The sequence below is a fragment of the Orussus abietinus genome, unplaced genomic scaffold (assembly GCF_000612105.2).
Source record: "Orussus abietinus isolate OABI.00-Male unplaced genomic scaffold, Oabi_2.0 scaffold354, whole genome shotgun sequence".
In the NCBI taxonomy this organism is placed as follows: Eukaryota; Metazoa; Arthropoda; class Insecta; order Hymenoptera; family Orussidae; genus Orussus; species Orussus abietinus.
In genome coordinates this window covers 111,307-129,930 of record NW_019394625.1, presented here as the reverse complement: position 1 = coordinate 129,930, position 18,624 = coordinate 111,307, and the positions used below count along the sequence as shown (strand labels likewise).

General features: G+C 47.1%; 2 protein-coding genes across 4 annotated transcripts; both read left to right on the top strand.

Moving 5' to 3' along the window:
* The first annotated feature begins 490 nt into the window (after nt 1-490).
* Nucleotides 491-7,525, top strand: LOC105703414 (dual specificity mitogen-activated protein kinase kinase 7). Its single transcript, XM_012431792.1, has 8 exons — nt 491-659; nt 1,137-1,627; nt 1,787-1,966; nt 2,069-2,203; nt 2,285-2,532; nt 3,727-4,386; nt 4,484-4,771; nt 4,962-7,525. The coding sequence occupies exons 1-8, from the start codon at nt 491-493 to the stop codon at nt 5,095-5,097; spliced, it is 2,307 nt and encodes a 768-aa protein (XP_012287215.1). The 3' UTR covers nt 5,098-7,525.
* A 1,285-nt stretch (nt 7,526-8,810) lies between these two features.
* On the top strand, nt 8,811-15,103 carry LOC105703413 (histone-lysine N-methyltransferase EHMT2). 3 transcript variants are annotated; one of them, XM_012431790.2, is made up of 12 exons: nt 8,811-9,754; nt 9,865-10,451; nt 10,523-10,573; nt 10,673-10,770; nt 10,846-11,488; nt 11,563-11,895; nt 11,971-12,199; nt 12,287-12,493; nt 12,976-13,232; nt 13,326-13,576; nt 13,647-13,822; nt 14,320-15,103. In XM_012431790.2, the coding sequence occupies exons 1-12, from the start codon at nt 8,925-8,927 to the stop codon at nt 14,480-14,482; spliced, it is 3,825 nt and encodes a 1,274-aa protein (XP_012287213.1). In that variant the 5' UTR covers nt 8,811-8,924; the 3' UTR covers nt 14,483-15,103. The 3 variants fall into 3 exon arrangements, with proteins under 3 accessions (XP_012287213.1, XP_012287212.1, XP_012287214.1); XM_012431789.2 differs by having other exon boundaries at nt 10,499-10,573; XM_012431791.2 differs by lacking the exon at nt 10,523-10,573.
* The last annotated feature ends 3,521 nt before the right edge of the window (nt 15,104-18,624 follow it).

Sequence of the window (18,624 nt, the reverse complement as noted above, 5' to 3'; positions counted from 1 at the left end):
CGCTCGATCCTTCCCGTGAATCTCTCAACTCATCTCTGATTTGGCAGAGATGAGTTAGGAGATTGCCATAATGGTAAGCCACCACCGTCAACTGCCGCATGGTATTACCATCGCGAGTACGTTAGGCGCCAATGGTGACTGGTAGATGGTACCGCCATCGCGAGTGCGCGAGCTCCTATCAGAAATTCGTTGCGCCGCCCTTGGGGGCAAAAGACGGTGAAAGCTAACGTACGAAACCAGAGGGCAGCACAGGATGTGATCGCACCATCCTGCCCGTAAGCAATCTCCCAACTCATCTCTGCTCATCTCTGTCATCAGCTGATGCAGTTCAGTGTGCTAAAAAAATGAAGTGCTACAGTTGGCTGTCGTGAGATGCGCGCAACTGACGGCGCAGTGGTTCGCTGCCAAAAAGGGGAAGACGAGTGATGTGAAAATTGTCAAATATATCGGGTGAAGCGGTGTTCCGTGCGCGGTTTGTGGTGCCGTGACAATGTCGAGCACGCTGGAGAATACAATACTGAATTTGCAGAAACGGCTCAGGGCGGAAAATGAATCGAGGGACAGAGACAGGCAGAGCTCGGAGGTTGGTTCGGAAACGGGCCTGCAGCCGTCATCTTCGGGCCCTGCCTCGAGTCCCGCGGTGCGACGACCCAAACAACGTAAGTTAAAAATAACAAGTACCAACAGCGAATTGTCAGATCATAAAGGAATTCCTTTATTTCATCCCCGTGTCTCTATATATCCGATATACAGGTTGCGCGTACAGGTTATGTTGATCCGCCTGCGGCTCCTCACGGTCTCGCGTAGGTGATTTTTAAAAGTTTCGAAATAACTATCGCAGCGACGTCAGAGGTAGTTTATGAAAAACGTGTAGGTAGTTTAATAATGGCAAAACTGTATTAATCGAGATTCGACGTAATGAAGGGTTTGATTCGAGGATAGCTCTTTGTTGTACATATTTCAAAACAACATTTAGTTCAGAGTTGCATAATGATTAATAATGTACCACTTAGAACTGTTTCGCTGACATTTGAAGTATTTGAGTTGTAGTATCGGTGTGTTTTATTTTCGATTATTTTTATTAGAAGATTCTTAGATTAATGCCAAGGATCTGATGACTGTTTTTAACGAACTAGTTGGAGATGTGGATGCGTCGATACGAACAAGAAGGCAGCTGGTTCTGCCCGTGTCGCAGATGGCACCTCCAAAGATGCACGACAGCGAGTTCGAGTCGAAGCTTCAGGAGATTATGAAAATGAATGGAATCCTGAATATCGATGGCCAGAAGTACCAAACTGACATGAAGGATTTAGAACACTTAGGGGAATTGGGCAATGGAACTTGTGGACACGTCGTTAAGATGAGGCACAAACCTAGTGGGGTTGTTATAGCTGTTAAACAAATGCGACGTTCTGGAAATGCAGAAGAAAATAAGAGGATCATCATGGACTTAGATGTTGTTTTAAAGTCACACGATTGTCCATACATTGTTCGTTGTTTGGGATGTTTTATCACCGAGTCCGATGTTTGGATATGTATGGAATTAATGGCAACGTGTCTGGACAAGCTCTTAAAGAGAAGCAGGCAGGCGATACCCGAAGATTTTTTAGGAAAAGTCACTGTTGCGGTAATACATTATTAAATTTATCAATTAAGTAAATATAAGAGCACGGTGTGAAATATTTGATACAAATTGCATAGAGTCAATATTTTTCATACCGTAAACAATAATATGCCTGTGAAATCAATGTAAATGGCAATGAAATTATGTACTTTGGTTTCACAGACGGTCAAAGCGTTATCATACCTGAAGGAAAAGCATGGGGTGATTCACAGGGATGTGAAACCTAGTAACATTCTTTTGGACGAATTTGGAGGTGTCAAACTTTGCGACTTTGGAATTTCAGGAAGATTGGTTGATAGTAAAGCAAAGACTAGAAGTGCTGGTTGTGCAGCTTATATGGCTGTAAGCATATTTGAAACGATGTGCATGTTCCTACATTTTTTATATTAAACATATAGTTACAAACTTACAAGAAATAATATTATTGACACATCTACGTTGCAGCCTGAAAGGATCGATCCTCCTGATCCGACGAAGCCAGATTATGACATAAGAGCCGATGTGTGGAGTCTGGGCATCACATTAGTGGAATTAGCAACTGGAGTATTTCCATACCGAGATTGCAAGACTGATTTTGAGGTTCCTTCTTTTTTCGTCCACATTAATTCGTTTTTCAATATAATTTCTACTCTAATTAAATAATCTTAAATCCCATCACAGGTACTGAGCAGGGTAGTTCAGGATGACCCTCCCTCTTTGCCCCCTGACGCACCATTTTCAAAGGAATTCAGAAGTTTTGTCAGTTGTTGTCTTACGAAGAACTATAAGCATCGGCCAAAGTACCATAAGCTCATGGAGCACTCGTTCCTTAAAAAATACGAATCGCTGCAGGATGAGGAGACGAATTCATCACTGCCCACTTCTGGATGCCAATGGTTTGGCAGAGTCATGCGACAGCTTGAGCCTAGGTTGGTTACACATACGTCATTGAACATTTAATTGAAGCCAGTTCAAAAAAGTTTACGATCCAAAGAATTCAACCGGTTGTTCCTAATTTTGATGAGCCTACTTTACGCAGAGTGCGTACAGGTTTTGGCCTCGGAGGAATCATTTAATCATTAAATACAGAATTAAACACGGCATGAGATCCCTAACTAATAAGTAATGTTTGGTTTGGTCATAAAGTAACCACATATTGCGTTTCAGCGGTAACGTGGAAATCCTTAGGGAAAAGTATAATATGTCCGTAATCTCTGTTGGCAGGGACCAAGACCCATTTAACGTTTAAATTTTAACGTTAGCTCCAAACATATTTTACTTAGGAGTATAGGTATTCGTAAATATGTCACTCGTAATGTCCTGCGTCAGTTTATGAATTGTTTACGTAGACCTCTCGATTAAACGTTTGCGTGCGTGTTGAATTGTGTTACAGCGTTGAGCTTGAGGGAGGCAGCGCAGCGTAGCATCCCCTCGGCCTCGCCTCTGCCCCGTTCTCCATCTCCCTCAAAAGTGTACCCCGAAATTCCAAAAAACTTAAAAAAAATAGCTCAAAAACTTCCAAAAGTCTGCCCGATTTTCATTTCGAGTTGTTTGGTTTGTGCACGCGCCTGTTACACACCCCACCCTTCAACCCCCACTCATGGTAAGCATTCTTTTTATTTATTTCAATACTCGTTTATTCGCCTTTATGTTACACCAAGGAACCGCAAAAACCGCCGTGGCATGTAAATGCACCTCTACGCACTGCATACGTCTCAGTTTAGTCTCGCCAGCCGAGTTTTTCACTCCAGCTCTAGTCCCGAGGCCTTAGAATTTTACAAGACTTTATTTTTAGTTTAAAAAAAGAAAAACAAAAACGAAGAGAAACCCTCATATCGTCCAGCATGCACAGTAGAGCAGTAGACTTAGAACGCCTTGTCGAGTTAGCTCTAGCCAGAGTTCCGGTAGCCTCGCAGGTACGCCCTTTACTCTGACCTAAGTTGCACGACACTTTGACTAATGCTCTAACTATTCCACTAACAACTCGTAGCCTTAGGTTGTCCACAGGTGCGTCGGATATGATAGGGGACGTCGCTGGAGGTTCCGTGTATGTCGTTACGAGGAGTCGGTCTCGACGTTGGACGCGGCTGCAAAGGTTCCCGTGTAAACGTTTCTTCGTTCAGTTTCAGACTGACCGGCGGGCAGCAGCGAGTCTCGGGACACGTGTCTTTGAAGCAGACGGCTCATCTCAGGGTCCACTCCGAAGTTCCAGCTTTTTTAAGAAGCAACGTCACCAAAGAGCCGCAGAACTCCTTCTTCCCGTTCCATCAGCGGTCGAGCAGCGAGAACGGCTCCAGCTACGTTCCGTACAGCCCTTACGCCCTGAGACGGAAAGACGCGTCCAGGGCGTTCTCGCCGCCCACCATCGCCCACGAGGTCGACGACTCGGAGCCGTGTCTTCAGCGATCGTATTCGCCACATTTAGAACAGAACAAGGACTACTCGACCAACGGTCAGGATAGGCAGGAGGCCAGGTCGTTCTCCCCTTACAGGCAGGACGGTAATTTGGCGGATGTTAGACCTTACTCTCCGTATCGTGGGAGATTCGAGGAACGCGACGGCAGCAGCGACCGATGGCAAAACGTCTCGCGTTCCTTGAGCCCCTTCGCCAGGGACTACTCACCCTGGCGGAGAGAAAACGTCGATCCTCCTGGTGTCGTCCAGCCTGTTGGGGAAAACGCCCGTTACCCTTCTTTTGTACAAAAACGACTCGGTCAGTCGACGGCCGCGCCACAGACGCATCCGCAGGATGTGTACGGCAGTCCCATGATTAGTCGCAAAAGGTAAAGTCATAGATATCTTTCACGGTACTTTTTTTTTTACAGGTAATTACTACTTACATTTGTCTTCGTCTTAACGTTAACCTTGCGTTTTTCGCAGATTTCCCTCGGAACCTCCTCCTCAAGGATCTCACGGGCCCAGCAGTCCGCAGCTGTTGATCTCGAGATTTGCTCATCAACTGAAGCAGGAGCCTCCGCCGTCGACACCACAGGTCCAGGGCTCGTCGAAAGAGTCTGCAAAGAAACGCTTCGCCTCTTACGTGAGGCTCAGGCTCGGCGGAGATCGGGCACCCTCGCCGGAACCGCCGCCTAGGTTGAGCAGGGGAGAATCTCCGCTCGCTATCAGGAGATCGGTCGTCGAGCAATCTTCTCCTTCTTTCCCTAGAAGGTGAGAGTTTACGCTTTCAACGAGTACTCTTGGGGAGAATGCGTATTGCACGTTTATGTTAAATTGTTGGAAAAGTTATTAAGGTTTTTGTGGTTGATGGAGGAACCGGTCATAAGATTTTTGGACAGGTCGTATAGCGATGTAATGAACTTAGTATTCAAGTAAAGACGAAGGTCCGCTTCCTCCTCAGGTACGTGTCACCTTCGCCGCCCCAGCCCCCGCCGAGAAGGCTCTCGGAGAGCAACTCAGTACCTGGAAGTCCTCAGCACGTGCGAACTCGGCTTCGTTACACTCCTGAGCCACAGAGGAGGCCACCGCCCCCATAACCCACCGTCGTCGCCTTATGGAGCCCCCCATTGATGCCGTGCGCGACCAAGGATGCCTCTTTTTTCACCGCAAGCAGCCCGGACGAGCCCTCTTCAGGCCTCTCTTCAGGGTCGTCCTCGGGGTACGCCGGCGACGCGTTCAACGGCACCGTGTTGGATCGGCAGCATAATACTCCGGCACGGGAAACTCGTCTTACGCACTCGAATTTCCTGCGCCTACGCCGCAAAAAGTGCTTGCGCGCGTAGCGTCGACCCCTTTTTTTCGAAAGGGAGGGGGGAAACGAGCGTCGTTTCCTTCCCTTAAGGTGATACGAAAGTGGCGACAAAAAGGTCAATCGTTCCTGAGACTTTCCTCTGCACTGGATGTACCGAAACGTTAAAAACCTTCCAATGTAAATATGGAGGCTACAAGGAAGGTCCTGACATCCATGACGTTTTCATTTTTTTTTTTTAATTTGTTTACAGACATTTTCCAAATTTTGTATAAAAAAGTGAAATTTCATGGGGGTCGGGACCTTGCTTATAGCCTCCAAGTTCACGTGGTAAACTTTTAAACAACTCGGTACATCCGGTTCGGAGGAAAGTCACAAACGATTGACCTTTCAGATGCTACTTTAATGTCACCTTAAGCCGGGTACACATCCGAGCAAGATGCAAGGAGACAGTGTATGCTCCTACGAGGTCTTATTTTTGACTCGTCTTTGAGTTTGCGACTTTCGAAATGCCATGCTACAATATAAAAGCCGCTTGTTCGCCGGTATCACGAGACGAATTAACTGTGTTCTTGAAATTGAGAAGTGCCTGGATGTTCGGCAAAAACTGGAATGGAGAGTTGATATATGTCATTATTGATATCTTTCTTTTTAATTTCATCTCTTAGTCTATTCCGTACTCAGTGCTATATTTTTACTGAGTGGTTAACAAACATGACCACGTTTTGGAAGTGTATTACAATATGTCCATCGAAAGGGCTGCAGGGTAGCATACCTTGTTACCTTTGCATCTTGAATTTGAGCACGATTGGGTACAAAGTGAGACGAAGCGGAGCGAATGTCTTGTTCGTGGCTACTTTTAGTTTTCGAACGAAACCATCCAAGACAATATTCGCCCACACTTGCATGTTCGTTCGGCCTCACCTTGCGTGGTACGCATTCGTACTCAGATGTGTACCATGGACGTGAAGGATGTAACGAGGGAGAAAGAAAGGATCACCTTGTTCACTCGTTTATTCTCTCCGTCGTTACGAGATCGTCATGGGAGTAATCGAGTACTCGGGATTCATGTATACTCGGGTATAGAGGACACGAATGTCTTCCCTTCTTCCACTTGCCGCGCCATCTTCGCAGGGAAGACATTCATGTCCGCCAGGGTACGTCCATGGTTCATGCTCGGAGGTGCAATCAGTTTTACGGGGAGAGGACTCGTCGCGGGCGCCCAGCCGCACGACTATTCCGACTCGGCCACCGAAGCGGCCTCGGCGACCCCTCGCCGAGGGCTCACCTCTATTAACACGTGTATTTAATATAGAAAAATGCAAAACGATGCTCAACTTTTATATCGCTTGTAAGAGACGAGGGAACGGAGGAGCGGCGGGCACCCTCGGCGCGCACCGAGGAGGCCGCTGCCGCCCGTCGAGGAGTCGCGTCGAACCGTCCCCACGAGGCAGCGCGGATTACTTTTCCTACGTGCTAGTCTTCGTCGTGTCTAGAGTACTACGCGTAACGTTTCGTACACCCTCGGCCTGGCCGAGAGCAGAGCGTCTAGTGCAATCTTCTAATCATACTAGGTCCTCTAGTAACTTTCATAGGTATTCTCGCGAGGCGTCTATTAAGCACGGGGATCTACCGAGACGGCAGAAAGAGAGAGAAAGAGAGTGAGAGAGAAAGAAAACGAGCGAATGCGTGAGTGAGCGTTAGTTTTAATTGTGGAACCCTAGTCATGTCGGACGAAGCCGCCGCCTTGAGACTCGCGGTGCCTCCGCGGTGGGATGGATTCGATGAGCTCGCCGAGTCGCAGGAAAAAGCTGCGCCGCGTTTATTGTTGCTATTTATATGCGGACGAGTTATCGGAGGCGATCGCGTTCCCTCTTTTCTCGTCTCGTTTCCTCGTTCTTTGGTTTCCTCTCTTTGTCCCTCGGCCCGCGGCCTTGGAGGTCCTCGGGAGTGGAACTCTCGGCCGCGCCCATGGGAAGAGGAGAGGTCGAATCGCGAGGACCCGCGACCGCCTGCTGCGTCCTCCTCGAGGCACGGGGACTCGAGCGCTACTCCGCGCCGAGCCCCACGCCCCTGTCGGGGCGTCTCGCGGGCCCGGAAACGTTGTAATTATTTTTTTCCATTAATATCCACAACCAGTAACTACGTTCAGTCTATGCTCGTAATCACCTTCGCCGCCACGGCGGGAGGATCTGTTGCAATGTAAATAAACTTATATTTATACGAGTTCCACCGCCTCCCCCTTGTGCCTCCCGCTCCCGCCCCGCCCCTTGCAGCGGCGGGGACGCGGCAACGCGTTCCCGCGCCCATGGCCGCGATAAAAGCCGCTCGCTCGCGTCCCGATTCCGCATTCTCGGGAAATCTCGCTAAAGACGCGAGAGACGCGAGATTCCCCGTGGAGACGGAACCGGATCTCGCACGGATGCTGGGAGTTCGCCTCCATTTTTAGACCACTTTTTATCGGGGCTGAAGGAAACGCGTCAGCAGGCCGTGACGCGTTTCCTTCCCAACATGCGCATTGGTCGGGCCTCGTGTTGTCGCTCGAGGAGGTGCATAACATTACGGCGAAACTCGCTCGCTAACGGCGCGACGCTCGGAAGTACTGGCGCAACGGTAACCCAAAGTTGCGGGGATTTTATCGAGAGCGTCGCGGGGGGTCGAGGATGAGACCTTGCGGCCGATCCGTCGCGAGGAATCTCGAGCGGACGGAGGTTTAATCTTATCGATCTCGAGGAAACGGGGCTCTCCCGAGTGGAGTCGCCGATCGCGCGACGCCGGAGAAGGTCGCGCGCGCGAGGGGAGGGGCGTCGGGTCCGGGGGACTCGTTTCCACGCGAACCACGCGAAGTCGCTCGAGATCGTCTCCTCGAGAGCGAGGCCGGGAGAGAGAGAGGGAGAGGGAGGGAGGCAGAGAGAGGTCGCCGGATTTCGTCCCGGGCGTCCGGGGCCACCGGGAACATAATGATCTTTTTTTTCTTCCTGCTCCTTCGGCCTCATAGGTGCGCGGCGGCCCGCCGCATGGCGATCGCTCGGTGCTTCTTCCCCGGTGAATAAGGTTATCCCCCGAGGCGCGCGACTCCCCGGAGACGGCGTGATCGGAGGCGAGGCGTCGACCGGAGGACATTAGCCGGCGAAAGGAGGATTTATCTTGATAAGGGTTGGCGGGAGGAGCGATTTAAAAATACATTTCTCGGCCGGATCGGCCCGTCCCTGAGCAATCAATATGGCCTCCAGCTCGACGCGGGGCACGCCAGGCTAGAGCGGGTTTTCCCGGGAAAATCGGCGGAAAGAGCGGCCGCCGTGCCGGCCGAATTAGTGGGGTCGCTAGAACGCCGGGCCGAGGTGATTATCGGCCGATATCTCCGGCTCCTGGCCTCGGCGGAGGCTCGCAAATCAATCCCCAGAGTCGCGTCGAGCCGCCTGTCGAGTCGCTGCGGCGGCCACCGTCGTCAGTCGGCGGAAGACGTTGGCGCGACGGAGGGACTGCGAGCTGCGGGGCCCGCTGCTTCGTCTCGGCACGGGGACGCTGCTGCCCCGGAGGGCGCCCTCCATGGACGCCGAGGACACGTGATACCCGCAGTGGCCTTCCTGGACGACGCGGTCTTCGAGGTACGCCATGGAGGACGGAAAACTCGAGGCGGACGCAGTCGAGGGTTGCCAGGAAGAGGGCGAAGACGAAGACATGGCCGCCAATGTCCGAGACAAGCTCACCATCCAGCAGATCCTTGAGAGTATGACCAACGAGTTCAATAGGAACGCGACGACGGGGGATAAGGACGGCGAAAGGGTCGAGACGATAACTGGCAAGGCCGAGCTCGAGGAACGCGAACAGCGAGTCGAGGATCCCGATGCGGCGACCAGGGTCGACGCGAATCCCGAGGAGCAGGTCGATGAGAGGTTACCTAAGGAAAATTCATCGGAGGAACCTGTGGTCGATGCCTCCAGGGAGGACGAAGGGGCACAGAAGCTGGAGGGTGGCAAGAAGGATGGTAATATTCCTCGTATTGTTCTTACGTTTAGGACTGTCGATGAAAATACAGACTTTGGGAGGAAAACCAAAATCTCCAGCTGCTCATCCAACTTGACGCTGGTACCCAATAAGCTTGGCACGAACTGCGATCAGATCAGTGGAGTGTCGGTTAAGATTGAGAACTTAGACGAGAACTCGGATGCTGTCGAGAAGTCCGACTCGGAGGAAGGTAGATGCGAGGAAATGGAGAAGGTGGAGAGCAGGGAGGCTCCGGAGGAGGATAAGTGGACGCCTCCCGAAGAGGTGGCAAACGATCACTGGGAACCTCTGACCGTGGTCGAGCAGCCCACGGAGAAGGTTGAAAATACAGAAACTGTCGTTTCACGGGAGGAGAAGACCGAAGTCGAAGAGCCGGAAGTCAAGGAGACGATCACCAGGAAAAGAAGGGTTGGTCGACCAAGATTGCGGGGATTTAGGTGGGTGTTTTGTTTATTGTGGAATATTTAAGCTTGCTTGGAATGATTTTTTAAATTATAGTGTCAGGGGATGTAAGATATTATTACTAATGATGTGGTAAAATTTGTAGCGATTCCAATGGCGAACCTCCAGGCCCGAAGCGATCGGCAAGGCGGCTTTGTAAGGAATCGTTGAAAAGTACCGTCTTGGAAAGTGCGATGGCTCGGAAGGAAAAGTCAAACTACACCGAAGGACATCTGAAGTTTAAAAAGCAGAGGAAATACAGCAGGCCAGGGCGTCCTAAGAAATTGGTTCCAGGAAAAGAGCAGATTAAACAAGTGCAAATGAAAGTCGCGGACATTCATCACGAAATTGGCCCATATTTCTCAGATGCTAACAATAGTTCGAACGAGTTAAGCTCATCGCTGGATTCTACAAAGACCAACGATCTAATGGATAACAATTCAAATGACGTAGTTGCTGACGAATCCCTGAATTCCGTGGACTTTGACGGAATGCCAAAGCTGTCGCCAATTACCAGGAACGAGGATTCCGTCCAAATGAAGCTTAGCAACAATCTAACGAAGGATGACAGCAGTCCGGTGGAACCAGAGAAACCGTTTTTAAGGCCTGCTGCCGTTCGATCGAAAAGGGATCGCGCTCGAGGAAGGGGCGGGCAAAGCGCAAGGAAGATAGCTAAAGTCGATTCTTTTGAAGGTACGACTTTTTTATACGCAAACAAATATTCACCTCCGTTAGATAAGATTCGATCTATACGTCATTTATAGGTGGTTTACAGACAGTCACGGAGTCAAAAAGGCTTAACGAGTTCCAAGCAGGTTTGTTCCGTCTAACCGATATGGATAAAATATAACATACATTCGTAAGCATTAATTTAGGGCTTCGTGTTCTAATAAAGTAACCGAACGTTCTTTCAGAAGTTCCTGCGAAGAGAACACGTAGAAGCATGGCACCGAGTCCAAGTCCTGCGGAGGGACAAGCTTCCAAGCCCGAATCCAGTGCAATCATCAGTGACGTTAGTACTAGACAGGCGAGATAATCGACCGATGTAACGAACACAGTGCGTCATTCTAACATTCGTAATCTTCAGGCTTACGGGTCGTCATTGATATGCTTGTGCCAGATACGGTCTCAGCTGTACGTTACGATAACTGGTTCCGGAGCGCCGCTTTACTGCACTGCGATAGATTCCATCGACAATCGGTTAGTTGGATGTTGCAACGAGGTGGACAACAACGACGTCGCCATGCGGCGTCCCAGCCAACGTGTTCCTTTTATTATTCTTTGCCGCATGCACAAGGAGAGATTGCTCCGGCACAATTGTTGCCCTTCGTGCGGATTGTTTTGCGCCCAGGGAAGATTTGCTCAGTGCATGAACGGTCATCAGTACCATAGAGAATGCGAGATTTACCCTAACAAGAAAGCCGTGTGTCCGCATTGTGGGGTAGACAGTACACCCTTCGACGTGTTGATCACCATGGCCGGTATGCGTAAACCAGTGTTCATTCCGACGCGCAGAAAATTCTCCAAGTTACCGTCAGCGAAGATGAGTCTGGTCGGAAAGGCTGACAATACGAAATTGGCGGGCCGACCGCGCAGTCCTCTGGTTCGGCCCGAAGTCATAAAGATTCCTGAACCGACCAGTAACTCGGACAGGCCCGAGCGATACACTATCATGAGTCTGTACACGTCCGTAAAAAACGGCGACCTAGAAAAGCTGGTCAATGTTCTAGGTAAGCCTTGAAATTAATTCTTAAAATTCCTCTGTAACTATATTTCACATTATAACGAGGGTGAATTTTTTCAGCATGTGGATACAATGCGAACCACACATTCCGGGATTACGCCCATCGAACTAGCTTGCACATTGCCGCCGACAAAGGACACATGCCCTGCGTGCACGTTCTGGTCCAGGCTGGTGCTCAGGTGGATGTTATGGATAGGAACCAATTGACACCTCTGATGCTGGCTGCCAGTAAAGGGGAAACCGAAGTGGTACGTTATTTAGTCAGGATAGGTGCGGACGTGACGCTGAAGGGCGAAGACGGTATGACCGCGTTACACATGGCTGCTAAATCTGGTCATCTGGACGTCTGCCAGATCATTTTGTCCGAATGTAACATCCCGAAGACGTTAATAGGTAACGTTAAATCCATCGATCCTTCGATAGAGCTACGAACCGCATGGAATGGTCGACCATTTTTGTGATCAACAGATTCGGTGGATGATGGCGGTTGGACCAGTTTGATTTGGGCTTGCGAGTTCTGTCATACGGAAGTGGCTCGATTTTTGTTGGAGAAAAAGTGCGATCCCTTGATAAGGGACGCTGAGCAGAATATTGCGCTTCATTGGAGCGCTTTTAGCGGTAGTGCAGAAATTACGGAGATGCTCCTCAACGAGGGATGCGACGTCAACGCCGTCAACGTTCACGGCGACACGCCGCTGTAAATATTTTAATAGTTCTAGTAGATCATTTGTTCAAGGTCTGATGTGTCCTCTCTTAATCGAGGCATTGATTTCGGTCGTTGCAGTCACATAGCAGCCAGACAGGATCAGTATGCGGTGAGCGTTTTGCTGCTGGCTCGAGGAGCCAAAGTTGGGGAGTTGAACGCAGCTGGGGAAACAGCTGTCAATTGTTGCAGCGCCGACGGCGACACGATGGCGGCGCTTAGATTGAATGCCAGGGTGAACGAACTAGCCGAGCACATGTGGGAAAAGACTATAAAAATCCTGACCAAGTGAGTCCATTGGTGGTGCGACGTCCCTTAAAAGGACGAGAAGGTGGCATCCGAAGGGTCAATCCTTCATGAAACTTTTCTTTGAATTGTGTGTACCGAATCGTTTCAAACTTAACAACGTGAATATGGAGACTATAAGGAAGGTCCTGACCCCCATGAAATTTCACTCCTAATAAAAAATTTTAAAATACCTATAAACAAATTTAAAAATATTGAAATTTCATGGGGGTCACCTTCCTTATAGCCTTGATATTCACGTTGTGAATATCGAAACTATTCGGTACACTCAGTTCGGAGAAAAGTTTCATAAACGAGACCTCTTTGGCGCCACTTTCACATCAACCTGTTATCAACTTAACACTAAATTTACCACCAGCCGGTCAAATGACCGCTTTTAAATGGTATTGGTTATGGGGTTATAAATTGTCGGTATGTTTAGTGTTAAAGTAATTTCTTTAAGCCGTAATTTCTCCTATTTTCAGCGACATTTCTCGTGGTAAGGAGACGAATCCGATTCAGTGCGTGAACGGGCTCGACTCCGAGGATAAGCCGACTGATTTCCTGTATGTCACGGAGAACTGCTTCACCAGTAACATAAATGTCGATCGTACCATTACCTCGCTGCAGTCCTGTCGCTGCGAGGACAACTGCAGCTCCGAGAAATGCCTCTGCGGAAACATCAGTCTGCGGTGCTGGTACGACGAGGAAGGGAAGCTGATACCCGAGTTCAACTACGCGGGTACGAATGAAATGGACGCGGCTTTTGTTAGGATGTATGACGAGCCTCTAAATTAACCCGGCGACTGACACGTGCCAATACTTTGAATTGCAGATCCTCCTATGCTATTCGAGTGTAACCAAGCTTGCGACTGTAATCGCATAACGTGCAATAATCGGGTGGTCCAACACGGCTTAACCCAGAGGTTTCAGTTATTCAGGACGAAGGGCAAGGGCTGGGGTCTCAGGACCCTTCGACACATTCCCAAGGGAACATACGTTTGCGAGTATGTCGGCGAGATCATCTCCGATTCAGAGGCCGATCATCGGGAGGACGATTCGTACCTGTTCGATCTGGACAACCGGGTGAGTAGGACTTTCGCGTTCCAATATATTGATCCCTTCGTCGTCTCATTCCTTTTTGTCCATCCTTCAGGACGGCGAAACGTACTGCATCGATGCCAGACGCTATGGGAACCTCGCTAGGTTTATTAATCATTCCTGTGCACCGAATCTGCTACCTGTACGCGTTTTCGTCGAACACCAGGACCTGCACTTTCCGAGAATAGCCTTTTTCGCCAATCGGGATATCGAGGCCGACGAAGAGCTCGGGTACGTTAATACAATGCCGATTGATATACCTAACGGGTAAGGAGCTGATTAGGAGACTTGTATACGCGCGGAAGTGAAACACTGTTGATGGATATGTGGTGTCTTATGAATAAAAGCTTGTTTCAGTTTTGGTTTTAATTGGCTTTGGATCTACGATCGCGCGGCGACTTAGTTTTCCGTCGACATTGGCCTCTTCGGATTTATTTCATTTCCTACTGGTTTTTAACTTTATTCTGTTGCACCGCGGTCAAGAGGGGGGCATTTTTTTTTCACGATAAACTCGGTGCGCTTTGTAGACGTTAACGTTCTTTGGATGATTACCATTTTCTTGGGCATTCGTTGTTTCAAGGAAGGTAAGATCTGGACGCGGTGCCTTTTAATCGTGCCTGTAATTATAACTAAATTTATCGCTAGCTCTCCGAACGGTTTACAATTGTACTCTTTTTATGGTGTTTATCGATGCTTGTCAACATGAACGAAACATTCTCTGCCTCCAGCTTCGATTACGGGGAAAAGTTCTGGATAATAAAGTGCAAGTCCTTCACGTGTACCTGCGGCGCCGAAAATTGCCGGTATTCTGAGACGACGATTCAAGTTACCCTGGATAATTACCGCAGGAAGATCCAACAGGAGGAAGTGCTAGCCAACCAGATATCTTAGCTTTCAAGTGGACGTAGCTAATTCTTTGAATCGTGCGACTTTTGGCTTTAATTCTGCGCGCCGATTGGAAAGAGCGCGCGGCCATTTCAATTTCCGTGGTTTCGTTTTGACAGTCACGACACCTGGGTCGAACGAGAAATGCAAGTACAAAGGGCGGAGGGATTACGGACTCCGTTCGCGTCGTTTATTAGGCGAATCTCTTTATTTTAATTGGAATTAGCTTTCCCACGCTTTGTCGAACCGCTTGAGGTTTATTCGCAACTCATCCCCGGGGTGTGTTATCCTATTATGCCAACTTTCTCGCGATTGATCTCCTCGAGAATGTGCCGCTCGGTAGAGCCTTTTAAGGAGTAGATTAAGCGTCGTGCATAATAGTGCAATTGTGTTTTATATGCATGGTATATGCGCGGGTGGATATTTGGACGTTTGGTAATGGGATAACGATGGAGTGCTGGTAACGTGGACGTTTACTATGGTGCGAGTGCCCACGGTTTAATTGATTCATCGAGCCATTTAACGCGATCTTGTTAAACATGTTTTTGATTATTTAGATTGTTAGTTACTGTCCGTCAAGACTCGCTGCAACATGCCCATGCGTCGTCTCTTATGTGCAGGCTAAGATCACACCTTTTTGTACAAATGACAAATCTTTTGTATAATAAAAAAAAATTGTAGTTCTTTTTATAAACCCTGGAAGCGTGTCATTAGACCTTGAGGCGATCCGGGGCTGACAATAGTATTAACGATACGCGAATACCATTATGTATCTATTTTACGTATTTGTTACTGTATTCTATCCGTAGGTAACAATATTCTGCAAACGAGAGGTAATTTCAGAGTTTTAAAAACACCGACCATGTTAATTTTCGTCAGGAGAAAACTGAGTTTTAATTGACATTGATATATTTATCTCGAATGTAAGACCTACCGAATTATCATTAATTACCGATAATTACCATTCTCATTATTCGGTACTTGACCAAGTTTTTATAGTGTTATGAAAGGGGTCATTCTATATATCAAAACGTCAAAATATTTATAAAACTTTTCTCCAAACTAGGTGCAGGGAATCATTCGAAATTTCAGCACGTGATCATGGAGACCGAGGCAGAACGTCATGCTCTTGAGATTTCATAAAAAAGAAAAATTCTTGTTTGAAAAATGAAATTTCACGGGCACCGCATTCACGTGCTGAAGTTTCAAATGATTCGGTGCACCCTATTTCGAGAAAGGTTTCACAAATATTTTCACGTTTTCATTTATATCTAGAATGACCATTTCGTAACACCTTAACGAATGGGACGTTTTCTTTTTCGTTTCCTATTTATCACAGTCTGTATTAACAGGATAAGGTAAACTGTGCATGGATCGTAATAAGGTTTCTCGCCTCATTGTAATGCACGCTCGGAATGCCGGGGGCGAGGTGGCGCAATTAAAACGTAAACTACGAGCTTCTCGAAGACAAAGCGGCAGCTTCTTTAGCGGTCCTCCAGGAGTCGAGGAAGAGAGGTTCGGGTAATTGTCAGCGTCCTTGAAACCCAGGAACCGTTTTTGATAATTTGCCTTTTGTGCCGGAAACTTTCACCCTGAGTCTCGCCAGGAAGCACCTTCGACGAAAGAGGGGAAGGTAACTTTATTAATTAGGTTAATATTTGCTTACTTCGGAATTTATTCCGGAGGATCCGAGCAGATCCTCGACCCGACGACGGAGGAGATTAACTCTTTAATGGTATTCTCGTACTTAAATGAAGGCGGCATTTTTCACTTCCGTGAGTTCGTCACCAGTGGGACTGGAACAATAGGAATATTTTAAAGTTTACCGTACCGAGAACTGTAAGTACTCCTAATTAAACGGGCAACGTTGATACCGTTGGGGATGAAACAAACTTAAACTGGTAGTTTCGAGAAACTCTAATTAAGGGCATACTGTAATTTATACTTAAGTGGAGGATGTTTCATTTTTTAATATTCGGGCTGTTCCTTTTAATCCGGTTTTGCTACATTGGATATTTTGTTCGATCAAATGTAGGCTAATGTAACCCCGTTTATTTTTTAAGATCATTTCAAGAGTATAGAGTATTGTTAAGAGCGTTTCACTTTTCCGACGCCATGTCTATCGCCAAGTGGAGTATGTGCTCCTTTTGAGAAGTATTCCTCGCATCTTTTAATTTGTCAATTTATTTTATCCAGGTTTTAAAGTAAAGGACCACTTTGCATCTCATTCCGAGGCAATTGCTCGGCATTTTGCATTTATCTTCTTACGTTACCGACAAAAAGATCGTATAGAGGTTACAGACAAGAATGTATACATCCTTAAGTGGAAAATACGCTGTTTGTTTTCTTCATTCTTGCCGCAAAAAACGTGAAATCAATCCCACTTTTCGCAACAGCTGCTCATAGATTTCTCAAAATCGAAGTGTTTTGCTACATGCATTAACGTGACAGTGTAGCCGAAGACGTTACGTAATGTTGCCAAACAATTGAACCAAAGCTTCCGGGTCCCGATTCTCGAATTTCGGGCAGACTTTTGACATGAATATGTCACAGGGCTGGGGGTCGGTAATAAATTTCTGTCATATTGTTTTGTAACGCATTCTTTGTCACTGTTTATATTTTCCGGGGTCGGGGGTCGAATTTGGATTCCGCTGGGGGCGATTGGACAGTCAGCTGTTATGTCTCGGACAGAATCTTCCCATAAGAACCTATAGAGTCAGCAGAACTAGCAAGAAGCAGAGATGAGCAGGATCTCTGCAAGAAGTCTATCTGATGATAAGTAAAGAGTGTCCCTAAATTCAAGATTTGAATTTTATGCCAATTGTGCGGTAAAGTGTTGCTAACGAAAAAAAAAAAAGATAGCGGGACAGCTGACAGTTCAGGTTTATTAAAATTGCAGCGTTACACGAAAGAACACGCGTACAGCAATTTAATTACATAAACAATTTAATTACTGCATGAGTCATTTCCTGGTCGGGTAATTTCCCGTTTTGATGATCAGAATTTGCCGCCCAGACCATGCGATTTAACGCCGTTGGAATTTTTAATGTCATTTCATGCATTTTTATGTGGTTTATGCCAACAAGCCCACGACCACCCACGCCTTGAAGGAGGAAGTTGAGCACTGTATCAACGAAATTCAGCCACATTTATGTGAAATGGTCATGGAGAATTTCAACAAATGAGTGCATATGTATCAGCAAAGCCGTGGAGGGAATTTATCCGATGTACTATTCCATACATAACCCTATGCTGTATGCTTTATGAATCAATAAAAAATTTACAATTTTTAATAACACACGTGTGTTTTCTATCGAAATTACTTCCTGCGTGAATTTTGGGACACGCTTTATATACCATGAGAAATTTTCCATACATAACCCTAGGCTGTATACTTTATGAATCAATAAAAAATTTACAATTTTTAATAACACACGTGTGTTTTCTATCGATATTACTTCCTGTGTGAATTTTGGGACACGCTTTATATACCATGAGAAATTTTCCATACATAACCCTATGCTGTATACTTTATGAATCAATAACAAATTTTCAATTTTTAATAACAAACCTGTGTTTTCTATCGAAATTACTACCTGTGTGAATTTTGGGACACCCTTTATATGATAGGACTTCTATGGGAACTGCTTGCGTTGCAGCAAAGAATTCAGAAGTCCTATAGAAGCCCAGATCTTATGTTAGCGCTTGATGCTCAAAAATTTGGCCAAGAAACCAGAAATGGGGGTAAAAGAAAGATCGCATGTGTTAGCCATCGATATCTCACATACGGGAGGAAGAGAGACGCATATAGAAACGCGAGTATTGGGTATCAGATAAAGAAAGAATGCAATTCGCTATATATCGCCATAATATGAAGAGAGATGGAGAGATGCTTAACAGCGCCGCCATCCGTTGGCTAACGTACTATTTATCCAGCATCGAACGTCCGTATCTTTATGGGCTTCTATGGAGACTTCTGAATTCTTTGGTTGCAGCGATGCAATGAGAGATGGAGAACGCACCTCCGATGTAGGGATAAGAAGATGCAAGTGAATAAGTCTAATGTCTGTAGCTGAATGCGATTTGGTCTTCTCCAATTTAATAAACCTAAGTTGTGCTTTAAGAAGTGAGAAATCATTTTTCAACCT

Bases quoted from the DNA above. Each gene is read 5' to 3' on its own strand.
- LOC105703414 (XM_012431792.1), top strand. From the start codon at position 491: ATGTCGAGCACGCTGGAGAATACAATACTGAATTTGCAGAAACGGCTC. The intron at 660-1,136 runs GTAAGTTAAAAA...TTAACGAACTAG, and splicing joins GGTGCGACGACCCAAACAAC to TTGGAGATGTGGATGCGTCG. The intron at 2,204-2,284 runs GTTCCTTCTTTT...ATCCCATCACAG, and splicing joins ATTGCAAGACTGATTTTGAG to GTACTGAGCAGGGTAGTTCA.
- LOC105703413 (XM_012431789.2), top strand. From the start codon at position 8,925: ATGGAGGACGGAAAACTCGAGGCGGACGCAGTCGAGGGTTGCCAGGAA. The intron at 12,200-12,286 runs GTAAATATTTTA...CGGTCGTTGCAG, and splicing joins GTTCACGGCGACACGCCGCT to TCACATAGCAGCCAGACAGG. The intron at 13,823-14,319 runs GTACGTTAATAC...CTCTGCCTCCAG, and splicing joins GAGGCCGACGAAGAGCTCGG to CTTCGATTACGGGGAAAAGT.